At 38.5% G+C, this 23,922-nt stretch overlaps 1 protein-coding gene across 3 annotated transcripts; it reads right to left on the bottom strand.

Annotated features, from left to right (window-relative positions):
* LOC101845868 lies at positions 1-19,890 on the bottom strand. 3 transcript variants are annotated; one of them, XM_005106252.3, is made up of 12 exons: positions 19,755-19,890; positions 17,655-17,797; positions 16,713-16,800; positions 15,323-15,666; positions 13,867-14,378; positions 11,463-11,567; positions 10,065-10,202; positions 8,974-9,094; positions 7,570-7,645; positions 5,096-5,294; positions 2,645-2,773; positions 1-1,696 (listed from the first exon to the last, which is right to left on the bottom strand). In XM_005106252.3, exons 2-11 carry the CDS (start codon positions 17,773-17,775, stop codon positions 2,672-2,674), a joined length of 1,806 nt encoding a protein of 601 aa, XP_005106309.1. In that variant the 5' UTR covers positions 17,776-17,797; positions 19,755-19,890; the 3' UTR covers positions 1-1,696; positions 2,645-2,671. The 3 variants fall into 3 exon arrangements, with proteins under 3 accessions (XP_005106309.1, XP_005106310.1, XP_035827749.1); XM_005106253.3 differs by having other exon boundaries at positions 2,650-2,773; XM_035971856.1 differs by having other exon boundaries at positions 19,796-19,882.
* Between the last annotated feature and the right edge of the window lie 4,032 nt (positions 19,891-23,922).

The following is a 23,922-nucleotide window of genomic DNA, read 5'->3' as shown; positions in this document are numbered from 1 at the left end:
TATTTTACGACAGGATGTTTTTTATTGCGGAGAAATAAAAAAAAGATAGCATAATTCAATTGTGGTTTCCATCATTTATTTGGCACAAACACAATACATGTATTAACGTTTTTTTCAATAAAAAAATAATAAACACGCCGACAGATTTTCACAATCTTCATTGTCAGCTTACTACACTCTGAACTTCTCACACACTTACATTTTAATTTTGAGTTTGCACCAATAAGTCCTGTTGCTGGTGTTGATTAACGCCTGTATTCAGTGTGTTTCCATCACAGCCTTCAGTTACTTTAGTCGGTTTCTCATACAACTGCTTTTCTTTCGACTTTAGCTATGGTGGCATGAAACATCTCACCACCTTGCTCACCAAGCATGCTAAGGCCAAAGCCTCAGGTTTTAATTTTAACGAATGGCAGGCAATGGCGCTCCAGCATGTGAATTTTAGGCGTCAATGTGTGTGGAAATGCAAGCAACTTTCCAAACGGTTCAAGATATGAAATAATGTCAGTGCTAATGCAAGAGTGTTCTGATGGGTTGACAATGTTTGTGTGAGAGATGGCATGGTCAATTGTTTCAGTGCACTGAACCTCTCTCATAATTGTCCTAAAGCTGTGTCTACTAAGTGCTGGTTAGGTGTTAGAGTTAGCTGTGCTGTAAATTCTGTAATCTGGAGAATGTATTTGGTGAAAACAGTGCATACAGTTTCATTCATGTAGCCTATTTGGTCGCTTTTAAGGACAAGAGGGCTAACCGAGATTTCGAGGGTTTCCAGAAATCGTGACCTACACCAAAAGTGGGCATTGCCCTACCTTTTGGAGAAGTTTGGTTTAATTGGTGTGTATATATTTGTTTGGTTATAGAGAAAACTCTCCTTGTCTTTTAAAGAAACTGAACAAGGGGTAAACACTTTACCTTCGATTTTTTTTTAAACAGCATTTTTCGGAATAGCCCCCTTGTGCTTAAACGCGACCATTTGTGCTTTGCTGTTAATTGGAGAATGTATTTAAGGCAGTGGTTGCCAACAAAGGATCTGCTACTGTAGGCCTCTGGGACTATTTCATTTGTTTTTTATGATAACGTAGTAAATGCTTTTACACCTCCTTTAGCAAAATGTTGATCATTTAGGAGGCAGGCTTTCGACTTCGTGTGACCCGGGTTGAGAGGGATACAACATCCCAGCAGAGACACCGAGTTGCTCGATAAATATCCTCCCCACTCGGGAACCGAACATGGGTCTCCTGTTTCTGACAGACAGTGAAGCACCTAACCACTGCACCAGATGCCGGTGGCTATATAAAGATTTCACTCATAAAATGGCTCGACGTTTCGCCTCAAAGGCTTCCTCAGGTGCAACAAAGAGAAACTAGGGAGGAGCACGTTGTGCAGAATCCTTCACATCACAGCCAGGGGTTTGGAGCACAAGGGGGTTGAAGACTTCAGTAGACCTACAGAGCCCGTCCAAGTGTTTGGAACACAGGTTCACAAAAAGGGTCTTGAGGTCTAAAGCATGTCCTCGCCAAAACGATTGGACATGAAACCAAAGAACATTGGAATTCTGTCGCATGTCAGACTGTGTGAAAGAGTACTGTACTGTACACTTTGTCTGTGAGGGCTGATAGTTCGGAGCAGAGGGCGTCTTGGTAGTCTACCTCACAGTTTTCTGATCTGCAGCACAAGGGAGGTTGTTGCCATAATCCTGTGGTGAATGTACGAAAAATGACAACATCTAAAAAATTGATCAAAGCAAAGAGATGCATAACTGATAAATAACAGTACCTGGCCAAAGCTAGTCAAATTTACCAAATGTCAACCAATTAGATCTATGAATAAAGGTATAAATAATACTGAACAAATAGCATTTGTATAGTGCATATTCCTGTTCAACAGCCAGCTCTATGCACTTTACAATTTATATTACCCCAGCAGAGGATAGAACACTCAAAAACATTCTCAGCTTCCCGGGTAGCACACAGTGCAAGCAGTCGATTAAGCCCTTCAACGTGAACAAACTGACAAGATATATTGCCATCTTTATTCGAGTACCAATTCCCATCTGGATAAAGTGAGAAGAATTTGTATAAAGTGCCTCTTCTCAAGAACACGATGTCTGGCCCCTGACAGGGTTGAACATACAACCTTTCGGCTGCAACCCCAACAGCCTTACAACTATACCACCAATGCTACTATAGAATGATTAATATATTCCTCATCCAGTTTCTTGGAATCTCCGACAATAAGACTGTAAAAGATATCCATTTAGAGTGAACTTGTGGGGGTGGGGGGGGGGGGGGTGTTCAAAACACAGCGATATTGGGGGGTGGGGGGGATGTTCAAAACAAAGCAAGATAAGGTCAAGGCTTTCACACATGCTATCATCTTTTCTTCCACAATAACTATCAAAAGGGTGAAAATAATCTTAATTAGGTTTATGAAAGTTTTCAAGGAGAATAACTTACTATCAAGAAAGCCAATAAAAGTCTGAAACCAAAACAAGCTAATTATACCTCTAAAGAAGGACAAAAAAAATCAGCAACATGCTAAACATTTGGTTGATGTAAGTGAATATTAATAATAAACGGCAGGTACAGATTAGTAAAAATACCCCAAAAAATTACTGTTGCAATAAAACGCAAGAGAGACTTACTTCACCTGGTAAGATTGGGCAAAACATTCAGCGGCTCAGGCGTTTGAGGGCAGCTACCAGCGCCCTCTTCAGGCTCGACTTGTTCTCTCCCACAACCACAGACAAGCTGGCCACTTGCTCTCCCGTCAGCTGAAAGAAAAATTTGAGTGACCGTTACAGTCCAATGCTGATTATCTAAACCCACCCAAGGCCAGAAATCTACACACTAACTGATGGTTGGCAGGTGCTCTGCTGATGTGGTTTTTTTACTTCTTCTTTCCTATCAAACATCTATCATTCTCATCTCTTCTTCGCATGTTACTCTCAAGTAACACGTCTAATTTATAGAACTTATTATATTTTTTCAGGCTTGCCAAGCTTTTCAGAATCCAGTCTGTGACACTCAACGTTGTAACATCATCAGATTATGTGACAACAAACAAAAGTTACATTAAGTGGGACTGGTTTTGGTGATGTGATTGTGATAAGGCTCTCAAATTCCTGAATGCTGAATCTACGACAGTCCCAGAAAATTCAGAACAGATAGCAGGCAATCCTTTATTTATTTATTAAGTTGAGCTTTTACAGCGCTCGCAACTGCATAAGGTCATAAGAGCGGCAAGGGGTGGATGTCAACAGAAAAGTCTTTACAGGGAATCAGGCTTACTCTGCTCACCTCTCTAGCTTTAACAGTACAAAGTCTATTTTGACTTTCAAGGCACCCCGGAAATAGTGGGTCACACGAGTGTGACAAAAAAGTAGAGGAAAATGACGATAGTAACTATTAGGGCAGAAAAAGCAGCAGTTCCCTGTTGCAGTTCAGGCACAGTTATGAGCATGACATTGTTAAATCAGCCCATTTACAATCAGGGTTGGTGATTTTTTTTTGCTTTTTTAAAATTTAAATCGGATTTTTTAATATATTTTTTTAATGTAGACACAGTTTGGGATTTTTAGTTGCTAAAAGTATGTTCTTTTAGTGCAAAATGCATTGTCTTTATTTTAACTAATGATTAATTTAAGCAACCGCAAAAGAAAGCCTTAATCTGCTATATAATAGTATATATATATATATATATATATATATATATATATATATATATATATATATATATATATATATATATATATATATATCAGTGAATTATGGCTACAGACAAAAAATGAAGAAAATGTCAGTCTAAAATGAAGGGGGGGGGAGGGGGGGGTAATTATGCATAGATAAACTTGCATTTTATTACAGTGTGTGTGTGCGCACGCTTGTGTTTGTCTAAAAAGAAAAAGAAAATGTTAATTTCAATAATGAAAAAAAAAAGTAAATTGAATGCTGTATTATTTTACAGTGACAGGGGGGAAAGCAGACTTTTAAGCATGATTAATTTTATTAGTCTACTAAACCTTATATACTGTTTTATAAAACCAAGGAAAGGAATTCTGAATATTTAAAGATGTAAAAACAGAATACATTTTTAAAAAGTGATTTAAATCACAGAGTTTTATTTTTAAAATCAAGTTGATTTAAATTTTAAAAATCAACTGATTTAAATCAACCCAGCTCTGATTTCAATTATGGAAAAAAAAGTAAATTGAATCCTGTATTATTTTACAGTGAAAGGGGGGAAAGCAGACCTTTAAGCATGATTATATTAGTATACTTAACCTTATATCTGTTTTATGAAACCAAGGAAGGGAATTCTGAATGTTGAAATATGTAAAAACTGAATAAAAATAAATTTTTTAAAAGTGATTTAAATCACTGATTTTTATTTAAAAAATCAAGTTGATTTAAATCAAAAAAATCAACTGATTTAAATCAATCCAACCCTGTCTACAATTCCATTGAGCATAAAAACAAGAAATGTCCCCCCTTTAGGAATGGCCTAAAGACACTTCAGTGAGTGGCACTGCCCGAGGGGTGGGGGTAAATAAAAGAGAAATCTGACTAGGTTCCTAATTTGAAAAATGTGTTGAACTGGTGAAACATTAAAAGCCACCAGCAAGCATTCCTTTTCAACCACAAAAAAAATTTACATCACTTTAAAAAGAAAGTCTGATTATTTTTTTCTCTCAAGAAATTCAAATGGCTTTTCCTTTGTTCGTCACAAAAAATAAAAAAACTAAGAGAGTGTTTTTTTAACAGAGCGGCATCGGTAGTCTGGTGGTTACGCTACTGTTTCATAAGTGTGAGATGTGGATTCTAAAGTTCAAAGCTCAGCTCCGTCTGATGTTGAGTTCTTGGGACAAGCACTCTATATAGGTTTTTCCATTTCGCTCAGTCCTATCAGAGATGAACATTAAGTTCAGAGGTCCCATCTCTTACATAACCTTACCGAGTTGCATGGGGCATTAAATCTATATAAACTATATAAACTGGCACTTTTTTTTTTCAAACATATTATCTGTCCATTTAGAAACACACATACCAAATTCCCCATGCAGAAATGGAAAGCAGAGAGAAACCGCAGCACTCACCTTTTTGCCATATTTATTTGTGAAGGACAAGAGCAGCTTTCCAAACTTTTGATTTGTGGCGCACTCTGCACCAGACTCTCTGAGAAGGTCAAGAATGTTCTGCAAAGTGTCGGGCATAAGCTCTGGTCTCTGATCCACCACGGCTTGCAGCACACTCACAACATTCTCCGTCACTTTCACGTCTTTAGACGACACTTGTCTGATATTCAAGATGAAAGAGAAAGAAAGTAAATGAGTAAAAGAATATTCATATAATAAATAAAAAATGTCTTGCTTAAAATCCCTAGGGAATAAAAAAAAAAAGCTATAATTCTGCTGTAAGATGCAAAAGGTTACAATAATAAAGGTTCTTTGCAAAGTCATAAGAATCGACATTAATACATTAAAAAAATAAATAAATAACTAAAACAATAAGTCTCTAGGTCAATAGGATGTCAATAGCATACATGTTAATGAGCTAAAAGTTATTTATAATGACAGAAATCCTTTGGTTGTGTCATTCATATCTAGTGTTTACAGGCCAAAGGGCTAGAACTCAGACGGCCGCTGGATCGAAAAAGTGAAGTACATCCAGTGTGAAGATGAAAGGTGTTTTTTTCATTTTCTCTAACAAAATGAACAGTGCATGGGGCCAATAATTTTCCTTCAAGGTCAGAAAATGTCTTCTTTGTTGGTTTTTTAGGTAAATGTTTTATGGCGCTCGTTACTGCAAAAGGTCATATGAGGACACACCAAACATTTTTCAGTTGGTAGGAAATTTTGAATTTTGCTCGGGTGGTGGCTGAAGCCTACTCTAATTAATTTTGGACCACCATTGGATCTTTAATGTGCTCAACTTGCACATGGGACCTCCAAGACTTTTTGCCCTTGTCCAAGAAGGCCAGGTGTAGATCTAACCTACAATAAGATCAGGGATGTGGTTGAAAGACAGTAGTAAGAAAGAGCCAAGGAGTAGCAGTAGAAAGGCTGCAGAAAGAGTCAGGAGCCCAGAGGAGGAGGCAAAGGAGGTGAGGAGGTGGGGGCAGAAAGTGGAGACGAAAGCAGACGAAATAACATTGTTAGAGAGCAGGAAAGGATGTGGAAGGAGAAAATTTTAGAGAAGAAAATGTTCTGCTGCTATCAGAATTCGAACCCGGGACCTATTGAAAGAGAGGCGAACACCTCTGGGCCACTGAGAAGAGAATGTTTCTGAAGGAGGCAGGCTACTTTTTTAATCTACTTACTTTATTACTGAGAAAAATGCTTTTGGAGTGCCACTGTTATATATATCTTAATTTTAGGTTGTGCTAGGAAGAAGAATCCAAATGTAAATTCTCTAAAACTCTTCATGTTGCAATGGAAACGATGGCCATATTGAACTTTTTTGCTTTTTCTTAGTACATGTAGAATTTTCGTAATCCTTTTTTTATTTTGCATGATAAGAGCAATTTTTCTTTTCAGTCCCCTTGTCGACATATTGCCACAGGTCACTGACAGTAGGATTTTTCAAAGTGGTAGTGCAACTCAAAACTCAGATGATAAAAAAATGGGCGGGGTGGGTAAGTTAGACCCATAATAAAAATGCAATAATAGCATGTACCCCAAACCTAATTCTTCAGTGACCTGTGTAACATATTGAAGTACAAACATGCCAGGTTTAAAGAGAATATATTAATAAATTAAAAAATGATTAAGAAACTAGTGACTTGAAAATGCTGAAAACAAGTTTCAAGAAAAACACTTTTAAAAGTCGGAACGCGTGGAAGGTATACATACATGGCCAGATTTTGATAATTTGGCTTATTTAATTTAATCAAACCAACGATGGGAATCGAAAGTAGAGTGTTTTTGCTAACAGAATATGCAAAGAAAAAAATCCATATCAGGGCCCAAAACCGTTTAAAATTACCCACCTGCATCCTAAAGCAAAACGGAAAAAAAAAGGATTAAGATGATTTGTGGCTTCTGCTAGAGCCATTCTGGCAAAAAAGAGTTTGCTATACAGTGGAACTCCGATTAAAAAAGAACCCGGATTCAAAAATAGAAGACGGATTCGACTTTATCCATTAAAATCAATAACAATATCTCAGATACAGCGAACATATGAATGAGTAAGCTCCGATTCAACAAAGTCGCTGGCACGTGAACGTTCCTCGCTGATGTGGCTTGGCTCATATTCCTCCCACAATGGACCTTCTCTATTCTTGAAAACCATCCCTGGCACTGCCTACTTTTTTGTTACTATAGACACAATATAATAATATCCATGTTCAAAGGAAGCTCTTAAAGAACTGACGAAAGAGATTTACTTTTAGTAAGTGTTTTACGGCGCTTGCAACACAGTAGGTCGTATAAGTACCGAAGATTATAGATCTTACATAGAGTAACAAACACAAAACAGAAGAAGGGAAGATAAAGAGGATAGACATTTGATAGGAAAGGAGCACACCACACCAGAGCACTCACCAACCAACCACTGACAACAGAGACAATACCTGAGAAGAAATCCAGCCAGGTCAGAGGTCAAGCAATGTTGGCACAGGGAGATCAACAGCTGGCACTGAGGGAGACCTGAGGAAATGACAAACAATACAAGATTTTTTTGTTTTAGTAAGAGTTTTACGGCACTTGCAACACAATTAGGTCATATAAGTGCCGAAGATTAGTACAGGTGTTACAAGAGAGTAACAAACACAAAAGAGGAGAAATAAGGATGCGGATAATAGAAAACATGACAAAAGATCAGCGAAAAAAGAATGAAAGCAAAAATACCAAAAAGTGTAACTCTTCAAGAGTGAGAAAAAAGTCGAAATCAGAAGCCGAACTGACCAGAAAGAAGTACTGTATACATATATATATATATATATCTCTATCTCTCTTTCTCTCTCCCTCGCATGCATGCATGTGAATGTGCACGCACCCACACATACAATCACGCACGCTCTTTCTAGACCATAAAAATTGGCACACAATACTTTTACATTATATGTCGTGCACGCTGACTTCTGATTTTCGAAGCGAACCCACAGATCGACCTCATAAATAATATTAGAATAAAATAAGTAGATCTAGATATCTATGCACCTTTCTGCAAACAATCAAGCATGGGGTCTTTTTCAGTTAGTAGAGCTGTCCCCGTCCTTTTAGGCAACAAAAATTCTGAAATTACGCAAACTGAGCCCAAAAATGTGGAATTATGCGATTCTGTTAATTTTAACAAAGAAGGATAAAGGAAAATAATAAGAAATTATGCAAAAAATTATCAAAAAGATCCGCAGTTCGAGGGATATCTTACAAAGATAAAGAAAAAGAAAAAACGGGACCACAGGCACAGTTCAACGGATGCGTGATTTTGAGTCTTCTGTGTTTGACCTATCCATGTTATAGTGAACATTTGATTTTAAAATTCAGTTGAAGAGATGAAAAATGATCAAATTTTGCTAAGTTATGTGGGGTGCATAAAACCACGGGGACAGGTAGAGATTGGGACTCCAGTGTGGGGCTCCACAGAGAAGAAATACGTGCTGATTCATTTGCCGTCCCAAGGCATAGCAAAGCATCTGACAAAATCAATTTGTTTTTAAAAATTGGTTTGTTACTCTAGTCTTGCCCGTATCTTTCTTAGGTCAAAAGTAGGGCAACGTATCTACATCCAAAACAGTAGTTTTCAAAGTGATAAAGCTACAAAGGTGACTGATCTAAATCTCACTGTCTATGGCAAAGTGACGTATGATCTACATTTCCATAAAACCCTGTTTAGAAGCATTCATAACTTAATAAGCAGGCTTAGTGTAAAAAGTATCTCAAAATCATGAAATGTGCATTTACGTCGCTCTGCCTTTGAATGGCAAAATACAATAAAAAATGAATACACACAAACAATACCAGCCAAAACTGACCTGAATTCGCTTCACAAATGACATCAGTGAGTACTTCAAGCAGAACTTTGGGATGATATTTTGCTATTGACTTTGCAACATCAACGAGGGCGTGGGAGGGCTGGGAGGAAAGATGCCTCACCTTCATACAGAAAAGTAACAACGAAATAAAGTCAGCAGAATATAATGAAAAATAGCACAACGGGCCAAATGACTTACTAAATACAAGTGAAAATGGTGGAGGAGCATGAAAGAAAGTTAAGCCTACTTTATTCCTCGCTTTTAGATACTTTCTTACTATGGTACCATCAAGCACAAAGGATGATACAAAATCATGTGTGTGATGAAAGTAAAAAAACTCACCCCAATTTCAACCCCCACCTCCGAAAAAAAAAACACTACAACAAAATAAACACATAAATGAGCCATTTTAGATAATCTAGAAAGAAGGCTGCCTCATTACAAACTGTAAAGGCCAACCCAGACAGTGTGGGCCACATTCCAGCAGAAAGACGAAGATATTTGCCTTTAGTTTTAGTTTTAGTAAGAGTTTTATGGCACTTGCAACATAATAAGATCATATAAGTGCCGAAGATTAGAGGTGTTACAAGAGAGTAAGAAACACAAAAAAGAAGGAGGAGAAAAAGAGACGATAAATTTTTTATAAGAAAGAAGGAGCAAACCACACCAGAGCACCCGCCAACCACCCACATATATGCCTTTAAATATAGCATCCATTTATATATACAGAGAGAATCGAACCCATGTCTTTTGAATGAAAGGCAAAGAGCCTAAGCACTACACACCATAGACACCTTCATGTTTTTCATTCTGAGACAAGGAACTGAAACAAACACCATCGCTGATGCAGCTCCAAGTTCTTGAGCTAGGGTAAAAATTGGAGAGGGGGGAGGGGGAAAGAACACACTGAAGCAGACAACCCTGAGCGAGCCATTGCACAGAAAAAAAAATGAGAGACTGGAGAAGGGAGGGAGAAAGAGAAGGACTTTCAAAAGAAGACAAATGGAGAGAGAGAAGGGGAGGGGGAAGAAGGGAGAAACATCCAGAGGGTTCACAACACGTACACTGAGTACAAACCAATGTGAACTCACCTTGTGTATAAGAAAACCTTCTAGGAGATTCAGTAAGGTGTCATATCCCAGACTCGTCCACGGTATGTTATCACACAGAGTTACAACAGTCTCCTCATTCAAGTCTTTCAGGCCCAGAAAATCACACGCAGCCCGCACCTGTCAACAAAAGAAGACGAACAAAATCCAATTACTGGTATCTTTAACCAACTATAAACTCCAGAAAACAAAAACAGCAAAAAACACCCAAAGAATAAAATAGAATCAAATCATTAGCAGGGATGTCACTCAACTTTTTTTTCTATAGCTGAAAATCCACGCGCCACGGTCTCGCAAACATATAAATATCAATTTAAAACCCAAAGAGTGTACATAGAAAGAAATGACTAACAAACATAAGCAATGGGTGTACATAGAAAGAAATGACAAACAAACAAAAACAATGGGTGTACATAGAGAGAAATGACAAACAAAAACAATGGGTGTATATAGAGAGAAATGACAAACAAAAACAATGGGTATACATAGAGAGAAATGACAAACAAACAAAAACAATGGGTGTACATAGAAAGAAATGACAAACAAAAACAATGGGTATACATAGAGAGAAATGACAAACAAACAAAAACAATGGGTATACATAGAAAGTGTGTGTGTGGGTTTGTTTTTTTTCCAACTATAGATTCTATCTCGATCTCAATAACGGAATAACGGATCAGGATCAAAATACTGTAAAAAGCGGAAAAGTGGCACATCCCTGCATTAGCTTCATAGCTTTGCTGTCAACATGGAAGACAAACTAAAATCTATTCAGATTCAGCTGCACCTAAGACACACTTCATAGTACAAGTCATACCGACGAGTTGTTTTTGAAGGTCTTTACAGTACAGTAGAAGCTGTTACTTTTACAGCACATTGAGGCATTGCAAAAGGGTTGTCTTTCACTCACCTGTCAAATATGAATCTACTCTGCCAAAGAACAGGTAAGTTTGAACGACAGGTTGAAGGTATATAAAATTAAATCCTTTGATTCCCTATCCGCACATTCAAGCAGCAAACACCATGAAGAAAGGTCAGTTTGCTGACCCACCAAAGATGATAATGACAGAAAAAGTTATGACTCCTGCACTCATTATAAAAGGTATTAAAAAAATGACAAAAGTGTGGAACACCAAAGAGAGTTGCATTTTCCCCCACCCATCCACCGTCTCCTCCCCCATATCCAACATAGAACAAGAGCCCTCTATCACAAGAGTCCTGTCAGGAGAAGGAATAGAATACAACATCTCTGCAGCAAGACCGAAATACTCAATACATTCTCCCCCATTCGAATCGAACTCAGGATGTCTGTGTGCGATGACGAAGCGTGTAACAGCCACACCACAGACGGTAGTTAGCTTCTGTAGTACTACAACCGACCTGGACTGAGGTCAAACTCTGCAAATGCGTCCAAACATCGGAAAGCACGGCTGTGTCTTGAACATCTTTTGACGAGAGAGCATCTCGAAATGGCTCAAGGAAATTCTGTATTATAAAAAAAGTAGATGATTATATGATTATGCTATTATTATTAATTATTCTTATTATTATCATTATTCTTCTTCTTATTATTATTATATCATTATCAAATATAACAAACATATACATAATAATAGTAACACTGAGATAATCCCTAAGAGGTAGACAAAATCAGATCGCCCACCAACCACCACCATCTTAAGAAAAACATGAGAATCACATAGGCAGGAGACCATTTATAAAAGATAAAAGAGCAAGAACAAAACTGATCTTTGTATGACCAAAACTGATTTGTGAGGCAGCGTGGTGAAATCAGGCGCTCGTCAAAATAATGAAAGTCAAGAAACTGGCATTTTTCCACAGGTTTGGCAATTTTATCGAATTTTTGTTATGTGATTCAACGCCTTTCATGCCCTTCAAAGAACACATTTCTGTGTGGGTTGTATAGGCCGAAGGGCTAGAACCCAAATGGCCGCTGGATCGGAAAAGTAAAATGTGGATTGTACTGAAAGACGTTAAAATAAGGCATAAAAAATGTAAATTTTCAGTTTCCACAGACTCTCAAGCTAAGGAAATAACTCACCGTTGACAGCCATTTTCTTGCTAATTTTACCTCTGAAAACAGGCGACCCCCACCTCCTTCAGGCACCAATATCTCGACTTGCATTCAAGATAGAGGGATATTGTTTTCTTCTAAAGCAAGGAAAATGGACGGGCTTTAAGATGATACCAATAACTCTATATGCCCCAAAATTGACAAGCGCCTGATTCCACCACGTCGTGACACATTTGTTGCAGTCTTCTGGATAAAGTAATAGGGAGGGTTTTAACTTGACGAGTGCAACAACAGTAAAACTCTGTGTAACAAAAACATTTGTGCTTAATGGTCAGCCTCTAGGACTCACAACTGTAAGGTTATGGGTTCGAATCCCATCAGCAGTCCGACATTGTGTACTTGGGAAAGCTTTTTACACGAATTTTCCTCACTTCCCCCAGGTAAGAATGGTTACAGTAGTCTCCGCCTAAACGCACGGTGCTCGGGAGGGCTCCTAAGCGTGTGTTTATACGGAGCATGCGTTTACATGAACCTTGCAAAGGGAGGAAGGGACGCAGTCATCTCATTGCCTTGATATGCTAATTACCTCCCTTTGGGATGGGGGTCACTTTGGGTCGATAATGTGATGGTTTTGTGAAGGATTCCCCGATTGCGGTTAAGAATACAACGGTGTTGAATGGGGGGGTTAAGAAATACAGACTCGATGTAATGATATGCACCATAAAATGTCGGGAACAGATGGTGTAAGAGGAAACTTTTGTAATAGTCATAGATCTAGAGACGACGGCCCAGCCACGTGGCTTTCCAAGCGACCACCCCCGACCGAAAAAATTCATGGACGAGCATTCACGACGCGTGTTGCGCATCAAAGGCCAAGGTCTAAGTCTAACTAAACATTACATGCAGTCACCTAAACATCAGTAAAAAACCTTCTCTTCTTAATGATGCACTTCCAGTGATCAATCAAATAACATTTCAGTCCCCCAACCCCCCAACATTTCACTGACCAGTCCTAGTCCTTGATCTATATAGATTTACTGTCTGTGGAAAGTTGGGTGTGAAAACACTTTCCATCACTCTCTTTGCTCAGCGTGAGGGGCAGTCTCACAAAATATCATGCTGTCTAGGCTTATGCAACCTGTACAGATTTCCCTTTGTTCAGCTTAACCTGTGGGCATGTTTCGCGGATCGGAGCGTGCGTTTAGAGGGAGTGAAAGTGCGTTTGTACGTCTAAATTGTGTGGTAAAATACCCGCTAGGTGACAAGAGCGTGCCTTTGAGCGGAGCGTGCTTTTGTATGGCGTGCGTTTAGGTGGAGACCACTGTATCCATCTATAGACAGCAAAAGATCTTGTCAGTGTGTTGTGTTTGAGCGCGTGTAATCCACAGCTTGCACTGTAGGCTTCCCAGGTAGCCAAGAATGTTTCTGAGTGTTCTTGTCTTATAGGTTCTACTGGGGTGATAATAGTCGTAAAATGCATAGAGCATGCTGTAGAGCATGGATATGTGCTATAAATGCACTTATATTATTATTATTATTGTCATTACAAACTTCATAGGACCAAAGAATTTCTTTGTACTAAGCATATAAAGTTATGTTAAGGGAAGTTGCAATGCATATATAAAAGAGGAGAAAAAACAACAACAGGGATTTGAACTCCATTTGAGATAAGAGGAACTTTGTGTTAAATTACTCCTTCTTAAACAAGGTCTACTGTGAGTCTAAATTTAGGAGGTATGAAATATTCACCTTGCTGGCATCTGATAAGATGTAGTCTCCATCATCACAAGGTGTTTCTTCACTGACAGTCTCTTTCTCTTTCTCTGAATTTTTTTCATCGCCGTTGTTATCTTCCACTGACGAAAGGGCTTTTGTCGTTTCAGTGCCATCTACACTTAATGAGGTACCAGTTGTTATTTCATCTTCCAAATCCCCGCCAAGCCTCACTCTCTTCTGCGCATTTTTTGATTCACATAACGTGTCTCCTCCAGTCGCATCAGAGAACAAACGCTTTTTGGTTTTTTCTTTCGCCGGACCCGCTTTGTTACCAGCTTTTTCTTCATTAAACGGTTGACTGGACACAAAATGATCATCGTCACAGCTGCCGTCTTCATCATCCTCTATCACAATCACATCGACGACATTTTCAAGGCGATGTGCGCTCCTGTTTTCCAACTTGTCTTGATTTGTCAAGCTTTTAGAACCGTTTTGACGGAGACTGTCCACTTCATATTCTTGACCTTGACTCTCACTTTTCCCACCTGTAACAAAACACAAAAATAGAATTCAATTCCAACATTAAGAATAGTTACTTTAAAAAGACATGGTCTTTCTCTTTAGTTTTCCTTCTTCTTACTGTAAAAAAGTGAATAGGCAAAATTGCAGACATGGAAAACTATCACCAGCTCATTATTAGAATGGGTGAAACCAATAATCCTAATGCAAAAGGGTAGTTTTCATACCGCTTTGTCACTCTGGCTTTAATTCATACAAAGTTTTGAAAAGCAGTTGAAATATGTGTTTCGGCGCGGTGGAATCAGGCGCTCGTCAATTTTGGGACATATGGAGTTATTTGTACCATCTTAAAGCCTGTCCATTCGCCTTGCATTAGATGTAAAAAATATCCTTTTGTCTTGGATACAAATACAAGTCAAGATATTGGCGACTGAAAGAGATGGGGGGTCACCTGGCTTTTTAGGTAAAATTAGCACAAAAAATGGCAGCCAAAGTTGTGTTATTTCCTTAGCTTGAGAGTCCGTGCAAACTGAAAATTTACATCTTTTATGCCTTTAATCAACGTTTTTCAATAAAAATCCACACAGAAATGTGTTCTTTAAAGGGCATGAAAGGTGTTGAGTCAAAAAACAAAACTTCGATAAAAATTCCCAAACATGCGGAAAAATGCCATCATGACAGGCAGGGTAGGAAGCTCACCTCTAAAATTGTCTAAATTGTGTTAATGGGGACGTAAAAACACCTACAGTATAACACGGATAGCTCAAATTCGTCAGGACCAGCCTCCATAGTTCAAGGGATGTCTTACAAAGATAAAGAAGAAGAAAAAACGGGACCGCAGGCAGTTCGCCAGATGCGTGATTTCGAATCTTCTGTGTTTGACCTATCCATGTTATACTGTATATTTGATTTTAAAATTCAGTTGAAGAGCGGAAAGGGGCGAATGTGAAAGGCTCGAACCAAAACTCACCTGGCTCCATCTGCTTCCCAGGCACAGTTAATGAAGCACAGTACTGAGAGGGCGATTTAAGTCTCTTCAATACATCTGTAAACTGGGACTGGTTGTAAAATTCGTAAGCAACAGAAACTGAGTTCTCCCCTTGACCTTCAGCCCCACAAGACTTCAAATTATCAACAACTTTGGCCTGAAGTTGCCGCATGAGGTATTCCGTCCATGAGCTTTTGGTGCAATGTTCCTTCACTCTTCTCACAAAGTCAGAGAGTGCTGCAGAGGACACTCGCTCTAGGTGCATCAGCAGCAGGAACAGGATCCGTGCTTGAAGACGGGGTGGCAATGTCAGGAAAAGTGGCACCCTGTGCAAAAAAATAATTCTACAAAATGGAATTCACCTGTTACACTCTGAGAGTCAGAATCTCTTAAATTTGCAATGAGTTAGCCAAGAAGGCTACACAAGATTTATTATCTGAACATTTTTAACTCAAAGCTTAGCCTGCTTTTATGAATGGGGCAAACAAAAATACAAACATGTCATGTTCTACTTACAAAACAACTTTCAAACATTACACTTTTCAAAAGAATAAGCCTTGAAAATGTATCTAATTTCAAGGGAATCATCTTCTTAAAGCGGGTCTATTAGTGATTTGGGCACATAGAATGTCCCATCTTCAAATAACATACATTTATATTAAATGTATTTCTTTGTTTTTCTCAGGGTAGAAGAAAAATCTAATTAAGCACATATTACACACACTTCAACTAGTATTTTTTTCTCTCGATTTTTCCAATTATACAGTATATGAGGGGTGGCGTAAATGATCCTTATAAACTTGATCTGGTCAATACATTATTGCTCAAATAGTACTTTATAATGTATACGCACCCGAGGCCAAGTTACTAACAAAAGATGTGAATGGTGGAGTCTGCTAAGTGGAATTGTTGAAACCAAATTTTTGGTCACAATGAACAAAAAAAGTTTGGAACTAACAAATTCACTTAAAGCAAACTCTGCCATTTGCATCTTTTGTTTAGTAAGTAACTTGGGATCGGGTGCATTAATAATAGTACATATATACTGGAACTATGTATTGTTGAGCAGAGCAAGTTTGTGGGGATCAGAAAAACATTCCTCCTCCTCCTCTGATAAGATACAATATGAGTCATGAAAACTATACTTAAAACAAAAACAAAAGAAAAAAGTTTGTGCAGGGAGACAAATAAAGAAAAAAGATTAGTAACATACGGCTGACAACAAACATTATAGGCCTACAGATGGACTATAATGTAATGGTGTACATAAAATTTGCAATTAGAAGTTGTCATAGATGTCTAGAATTGATCCAGAAGTTTCAATTTGAAGAACCAAAAAAAGTGCAGATTGTGAGTAAATACTGACACTTACACTTTGAGTTCACCAGCTTCTGATGTTGCTGTATTCTCTACAAATGACCTGAGAAGCTGTTCCCATGAATCCCCCTCACCACAGCCATCTGAAATGTGTTAAAATAGACATCATGTGTTTTTATGTCATTTGGCATAAATAGGCCTACCATTTTAAAAAAATCTATGTTTCTTTTTTTATGTACATCTGATAAATAAACAAAGCCAGTGCATTAAGCATTACAAATAAAATAATTAAAGTAATTAAAATCTGCAGAAATAACCTAACAAACTACTGAAAAAATTTGAAACTCAGTGTTGAATTTAAAGAGATCCAAAGAATGGACCCAGAAACATGTAAGAGTTATTTAAAATTTCCAGTCAGCTGCCTATTCAAGCTTGTCCAGCTGAATAGAAAAATTTAACACCTTGGCGCATACAGCATAATAATAATAGTATAAATTACATCACCTTCCCCAGGTTTATTTGACAAAGTCAGTTTCACACAAACATGTGTCTTTCAAAGCACAAAATGCACAATGTCTACTCTTTTCAGATTTAGAGCCACCAAGTCAAGGGATCTTTAACATGATGCAAAACTTCCACTTGAGACCTCTCTAAAAATGTTGTATCCTAATAATATTAACCACAAAGACAAGGTTCTCACTCCTGTTGAGCCACTAACCCCCTCCCCCCCCCCCAAATTACAATGTCAGTTTACTTTTTTATTTCATTCTTATTTATATTATACAGTACTTCAGCGAGTGTGAGGCTTTGACTATTCACTATTACACTAGTAGTGTAAGACAAAGTATGGGGCATACACTATGATACAGACCCCCTCTGAAACTGAAAATGCCACAGAAAGCAGAAAAGTTGAAGATCATAGTAATTTGTAGCAGAACTACCAGCAGATGTCACCGATAGCAAGAGAAAAAATAATAGTTATTCACATTGCACTCACCTCGAAGCATTCTGTCTGCCTGGAAAGGAAAAACGCCACAGGATGACAATTGTCTCAAACACTGAACCCATTGTTTTGAAAACTTCCCATTCAAAACTTGGAGCCAAGAATCATTTGCCATTACTACTTGTTGTTAAGTAAATCTGAAAATGCAGAAAGAGAAAGATTTTGAGTAGCCACAATTTTCAAAGTCTCTTTGATAGACCTAGGCCTTAAAATTAAGTATTTATTCAGACTAAACCAAAGTTTAGTAAAAGTGTAAGATAATGCAAGATAATCGCAATGGCTACGCTCACGGCGCCCTGAAGGCAGTTAGCAGGCGCTGTTGAGGCTACGTTCACGGCACTAAAGCTTCGTTTAGGGGGAGCATCCACTGCCATTTTAAGTCAGCCGGTTTTAGGGACGACAGTGACGTATATTTAATATTTTGGCCAGCTTCAAGTGTCCCACCCCATCTGATGAAGGAAAACGAAGCGTCCTTACAAAATTAAAGTCGGGATATATGGAAAATTGGATAAGGTACATGGAAACAAGAGGTGAGAGATGGGAAACAGAAGGTGGGATTCGGAAGATGGGACTGGTCATAAAATGTGTACAATAATGACTGTATTGCACCGGGTCAGCATGGGAACAGACGCAGAGAGAAAATGAAGGGAATCAATTATTCTTATTATAAACAAACACCCTCTCTCTCTCTTTCTGTCTGTCTGTCTCTCTCTCTCTTTCTCTCTCCCCCCCCCCCTCTATTTTTCTGTCTGTTTCTCCCTCCTTCTTTCTCTCCCCCCCCCCCCCCCCACCTTCTCTCTCTCTCTTTCTCTCACACACATACACCTTTCCCCACGGACGGAAATTTGCAAATTGCAACCCTAAAATTTGCCAAAATTTGAATTCAGAATCCATGCAGACAATTGCTGTTTACTCCATGAAACAGACATACTGAAAAAGACAGGCATTTTTAAATTTTTTTTGGGAGGGGGGGGGGGGTAAATTCAAATTTTTTTCTTTAAAGAATATTAAAAAGATATAACGGATAACGTCATCTTTACACATCATGTATAGCTCATCAAGAAACATGATATTGGCTGGGTAGAAATTTCTAGAGTACACTGTTTCTAGGCTGGTCTACCATCCCCTTCCTCGGTTTATTTCAAAGCCTTTGCGTGCTTCTCCTTTTTCATGTCAATGTGGATTTCCAAGATTTTCTTGCAAGTGTTACAAAACAGCTTGCCCCCACTTACGTGCGTTCACCTAGTGAACTCGGCATGCCGTTGGTGTGCTGTTACATGTTGACCAGATTTTCACTTTAGAAATTTGTTCATTGTCATTGCAGTCACACTTCAGCGATCACGTCAGAAGGAGAATTACGAAAGACAAGACGCTGCGGTTGCTATGGTAAACACTGCAACAGTGTACCAGTGTCATATGGGTAAAAAATAGCATTTTATACTAGTAGAATTAGAATAGAGATCTAAACTGCGAATGAAGTTCAGAACGAAGGGAAACAAATGTGGCAGACTTGCAAGTACCTGATGTGAAATTTGAGTTCGAGAACGGCTCACAAGAAGGAAAATATTTCCTGAAAAATATGTTTTTTGTAAAATTTGTGGCCTCGGGACAACAAATTTGCATTTGCGCGGCTGCGAATAACCGCGAAGACAGACACATACACTGCCCGCAGACAAAATTGCACGCTTTCAACTTGAGAGCGCTGGAACGTTTGTTTACACTCGTATCACGGCCCGTCACGCGCTAACACAAAGTCGCGCCTGCCTAAGTCTCGCCCAGACGCGAGATAGGGCAATTGAAACATCTTGGAAGGCGTGTATACATTTTTGTCATTGATCTATATCCCCATGTGTTGTTGCATAATTGAGAGTTCGTCGTTTTCACTTACACTAGGGAGCTCTGAGCCAGAGCTCAGTGTATGGCAAGGGAAAACGACGAATGCTCGATCGGTCAAGGATCACTGTGCTGCTTCGTTTTCCTTCATCTCATGGGATGGAACGCTTGAAGTTGAAGCAGGCCAAAATATTAAAATATAGATCTATATATCTGTATAATTATATACGTCACTGTCGTCACTGATTAAAACCGGCTTACTTAAACCAGCAGTGAACGCTCCGTCTAAACGAAAGATCTACTTCGTCCGACAGCTCTATGGTCCGACGCCAGCCAAGTAGCAGTAGCCAAGAGTCACTTCTTCCTTCTTCCTACTTTCGTTTTTTACTCTTCATACTTTCTTCATCCCCAGATTTTATAGTACTAAACAGGCAAACCTCAAACCGTCAATGATGACACCATGCCAACACTGTCGTTCGTCATCTATTTCCTTTGAGGGCATAATTTATTTTTTCACATTTACTCCTCATTCAGGAAGAAGACTAAACTCGAATCTGTATGGATTTTCAAACGTAAAATGAAAAGCAAAGAAGGAACCCAAAAAATCGAGCTACATCTGGGAAACGATGTAAAAAGTCAAAACCTGAATCGGGAAACCACGATCAACAATTCCCGCGAGTTGAACAGTTGCAGCTTCTGATTGGTGCGCTTGTTTTTTATTGTCCCCGTGGTTTTATGCAAAAAAATGTATGAAATTATGCAAACTGAGCCCAAAAATATGAAATTATGCGATTCTGTTGATTCTAATAAAGAATGATTAAGGAAAATAATCAGAAATTGGGCCCCAAAAAAATCAAATTTTTGAAAAATTATGCGGGGTGCATAAAAGTCTGTAGATTCTCTGACGTTTATCCTAGAAAGCTCTCTATAACTATAATAGGCTATAGGGGCCTCGCTAATAAAAACACTTAGATATTTTGTGGCCACAAACCTGGAAATCTACTCAACGAGAAGGAGAAGAAAGCTGGCAAGTGACAACGCTTTGGCAGTGCAGTGCAAGCATTATGATGTGCAAGTCCAGGCCCTATTATTTTGATCTCAAGTCCGAGCGAGTAATTATGAAATAGCCTACTGGAGTCAGTAAACTGTCGAGTACACGAGTACTCGGATCTTGAACACAGGCTCAGCGTGCGTTATTTGTTGATGCCAAAACTTCAGTTTATCCTTTAACCTACAGGGTAATTTAAAAAATGGTGAACCGATTTCAATATGCAATATGTTAATAGGGAAAAGCAATAGAAAAGCCGAGCTAAGTCACAACGTTTTTGTTGTCACAATCGACTTTTATTTCTTGTCTTACAAGTGTGCTCTGTGGACACTACCGACAGCACGGGCAACATCACTACAATAAGAGAATTCGTACCCAGACGCATTTCAGCATATCATAGTTCACTGAGTTTATTGCTATTGTTATTCCGTTTCAAAGTCATCGAGTTCATTGGGTAGATGTGAAACATACATGTTCTTTTACGTATCCTGACCACAAAAAAAAAATCACACAAGGTAAGGTCTGGGATCTAGCAGGCCAAACACAGAACTATAATGTCTTGGACCCCTTTCGGACCAATCCATCGCTGGCGCACTTTTTTATTTAACCATATCAGTACGTTGTGTTTTACTATCATATCCATACGACGTCACGTGGGGAACGCCACCACTTTCCATTGTTCCAAAAAGGAAATTTACTCGTTAATCCGATCCGTACGCTTGGCATAACAGTAGCAGTCTGTCAAAATGATTTTTGGAGAAATATGGAAAGTTTCAAAGAGATCTCCATACTAGAAGTATTCTAAAATGTGAAGAATACAACACCGGCAGTACAAAATGACCCCAGGGCGTACGGATAAGGTTAAAAAAGCTCGAACCATCAGGTGGCAATGGGGCAGTGCTCCTTTGTTTTTGAAAAATGAAGTCATGCATCTCTGCTTGCAATGATGGGAAGGGCCAGTTTTGGAGCATATCGAGAAAGGTCTGTCCTGTAACAGTACTTCTTAACAAAGGAAGAACCACGCATCAACACCAACATAATTATCGTGACAGTTATTCAAAAGTTAGATAACTCCTCTTTCTAAGAATGGTCACTGATTTGAATACTTGTAGTGTGCATAAAAAAAGGAGGGGGGAAATGGAGCAACAAACAAAAACGATGAAAAGTTTGTTCCCTGCTGGGTGAAAGTGAAAGAGAGTAAGTAGGCCTACTCGAGTATTTACCTGAATATTCGGAGGTTTTGGACTCGAGTGAGTAGTTCGAGTACTCGAATGGACTCCGGTACTTGCACACCCATAGGCCTAGCCGAGCAGCCAAAAAAAGCCACTGCTGTAGCCACTAGCCAGACAGGCAATAAGCTAATATAATAATTTTCTCCACTTATTCTTTTTAATGTTGGTGTTTTCACATCTCCGTGCACACAATTAGATCTAATATTATTTAGAGAGATCTAGGAGGCAGGCCTGTCACGGCACCAAGGCTGAGAGGAATCGACCACCGATCCCTGCTTTTATCATCAAAACCAGATACAATATTTAAAAATTCTCCCCTCATGAGAATCTAAAATCTAACTTGAGTCTTCTGCGATCTCGAGCGACTCTGGAACGCCGTCCACTACACAACAGACGCCAAGTACCCTCTCTCACCCTGTGTATAATATCCGCTAAAGATACATTAAAGTGTAGGCTATGTGTCGTAGGGCCAACAGTCGCGCATGTTTACCGCTAGAAGCGAACATAATTTTAGAGAGAACGGAAGCAAAAGTAAAATTTATAATCACCTTTGAACATTTGTGCCCTGCATTCAAAACTGTTTCATTGTCACATACATTGTTCATTCTTTTTGGGCCACTCCCATTAAGGGGCTGTTCAAACACAATCTTACACCTTTTAGGTACTTTTTGCCCCCCCCCCCCTTTCCCTTTACCCTCAAACACTTTTCTTAAATTTACTTCTTCTCTTCTCCCCCCTCCCCCCTTCCCCAAATGCCGTAATATTACATTGTTCGCTTATAGTAATAATAATATAATAATATGGCATTTAAATCAGTGTTTCAATCTTTGTTATTGTTCTATGCGCTTTATATATATATATATATATATATATATATATATATATATATATATATATATATATATATATATATATATATATATATATACATGTATATATATATATATAATATTCATGAAAAACATGCATACACACATACATGCACATAACAATAATCATATATGCACTTCTACATTCACACAAAAAATAACAAAGTAAATCATTCAAGCAAAATATTGCTTACACTCTTTCTCTTTCTTACTAATAAGGAAAAATTTGAGACACATATCAATATCAAAAATTTCTTTAATCACTAATAAAACAAATTACAATGGAATTCTGATAAAGGCATAACCTCGGGACCGAAAAAAGTGTAATATTCCATTGATTCAAGACCCCCCCCCCCTTTCTTACACTTTTCTTGCAGGAGCCAAAGACTCCCCCCCCCCTCCCCGGCCCCCCTTTCCAAGCGTAAGATTATACAGTAATGTTTGAACGTCCCCTTAGCAGCCACAAACACTGATTATGTTCGCTGGTAGAGTCTACCCCAAAAAGGAAAAAAAGCACGTGAGCACATCACTCAAAACTGTATTATTCCCACCCTGCTCACCTCTTTCGGACCACTTCTCATTAGCCGTCAGCACAACCTCAGATTATGTAGGTGTACAATTAGACTGGTAGAGTCTACCTAAAAAAAAGACGAGTGGAACTAATTTCAAATAATCATGGCTGCTTTAAGTTTTTTTTGGTTTTTTTTTCCCCTCGACCTTTTTGCTGCCCTGTTATGACGCGCACTCCAGGCCCAGGTCACTAAAGGCTAGATAAAGAAAACAGCCAAATTTGTAATTTTTAAAAAAAGGGAAAAAAAAGAAGATTATTACATTTTGTATCATGTATTATGACCAGTTTCTTTGGGTTTTTTAAATTGTTTATTCACATCGTTAGTTAAATTAAGTGTTACAAAATCTAACTGAGGTAATTATTCCCACAGTACGTTTAAAAGTTATGATTACGTTTTGCCCAAAATAGGAATAAATATTTAATTAGATATTTCCCCCGCCCTTATTTTGGTGATTGAACATACAATAAGAATTCAGGATTTGTTTTCTTTCACAACTGAGTGACGCCGCCTCGAATGTTTTGTTTATTATGTAATTCCTGATGTGGGGAAATTATTTATGTGTGACCTCTGTCTGATTCTCTGTCTCACTTTGATTACCCTATCAAACAAGCCAGCCTTCACCCCTGCTCTGCCGGGCCCGGTGTCTGCCTAAGCGACTGGCCTTGCTGGTTGCTGTTAGGCGAATATATCTCAAAGGGTGGGTGGGTG

The sequence above is a fragment of the Aplysia californica genome, unplaced genomic scaffold (assembly GCF_000002075.1).
Source record: "Aplysia californica isolate F4 #8 unplaced genomic scaffold, AplCal3.0 scaffold00522, whole genome shotgun sequence".
NCBI lineage: Eukaryota > Metazoa > Mollusca > Gastropoda > Aplysiida > Aplysiidae > Aplysia > Aplysia californica.
This window is presented reverse-complemented; position numbering and strand designations above follow the sequence as displayed.

Excerpts from the sequence above, each read along its gene's own strand:
- LOC101845868 (XM_005106252.3), bottom strand. The coding sequence starts at position 17,775 with ATGGCAAATGATTCTTGGCTCCAAGTTTTGAATGGGAAGTTTTCAAAA. Across the intron at positions 15,667-16,712 it reads GAAGCTGGTGAACTCAAAGT|GGTGCCACTTTTCCTGACAT; the intron begins GTAAGTGTCAGT and ends TTTTTTGCACAG. Across the intron at positions 5,295-7,569 it reads CTGGCTGGATTTCTTCTCAG|ACAAGTGTCGTCTAAAGACG; the intron begins GTATTGTCTCTG and ends CTTGAATATCAG.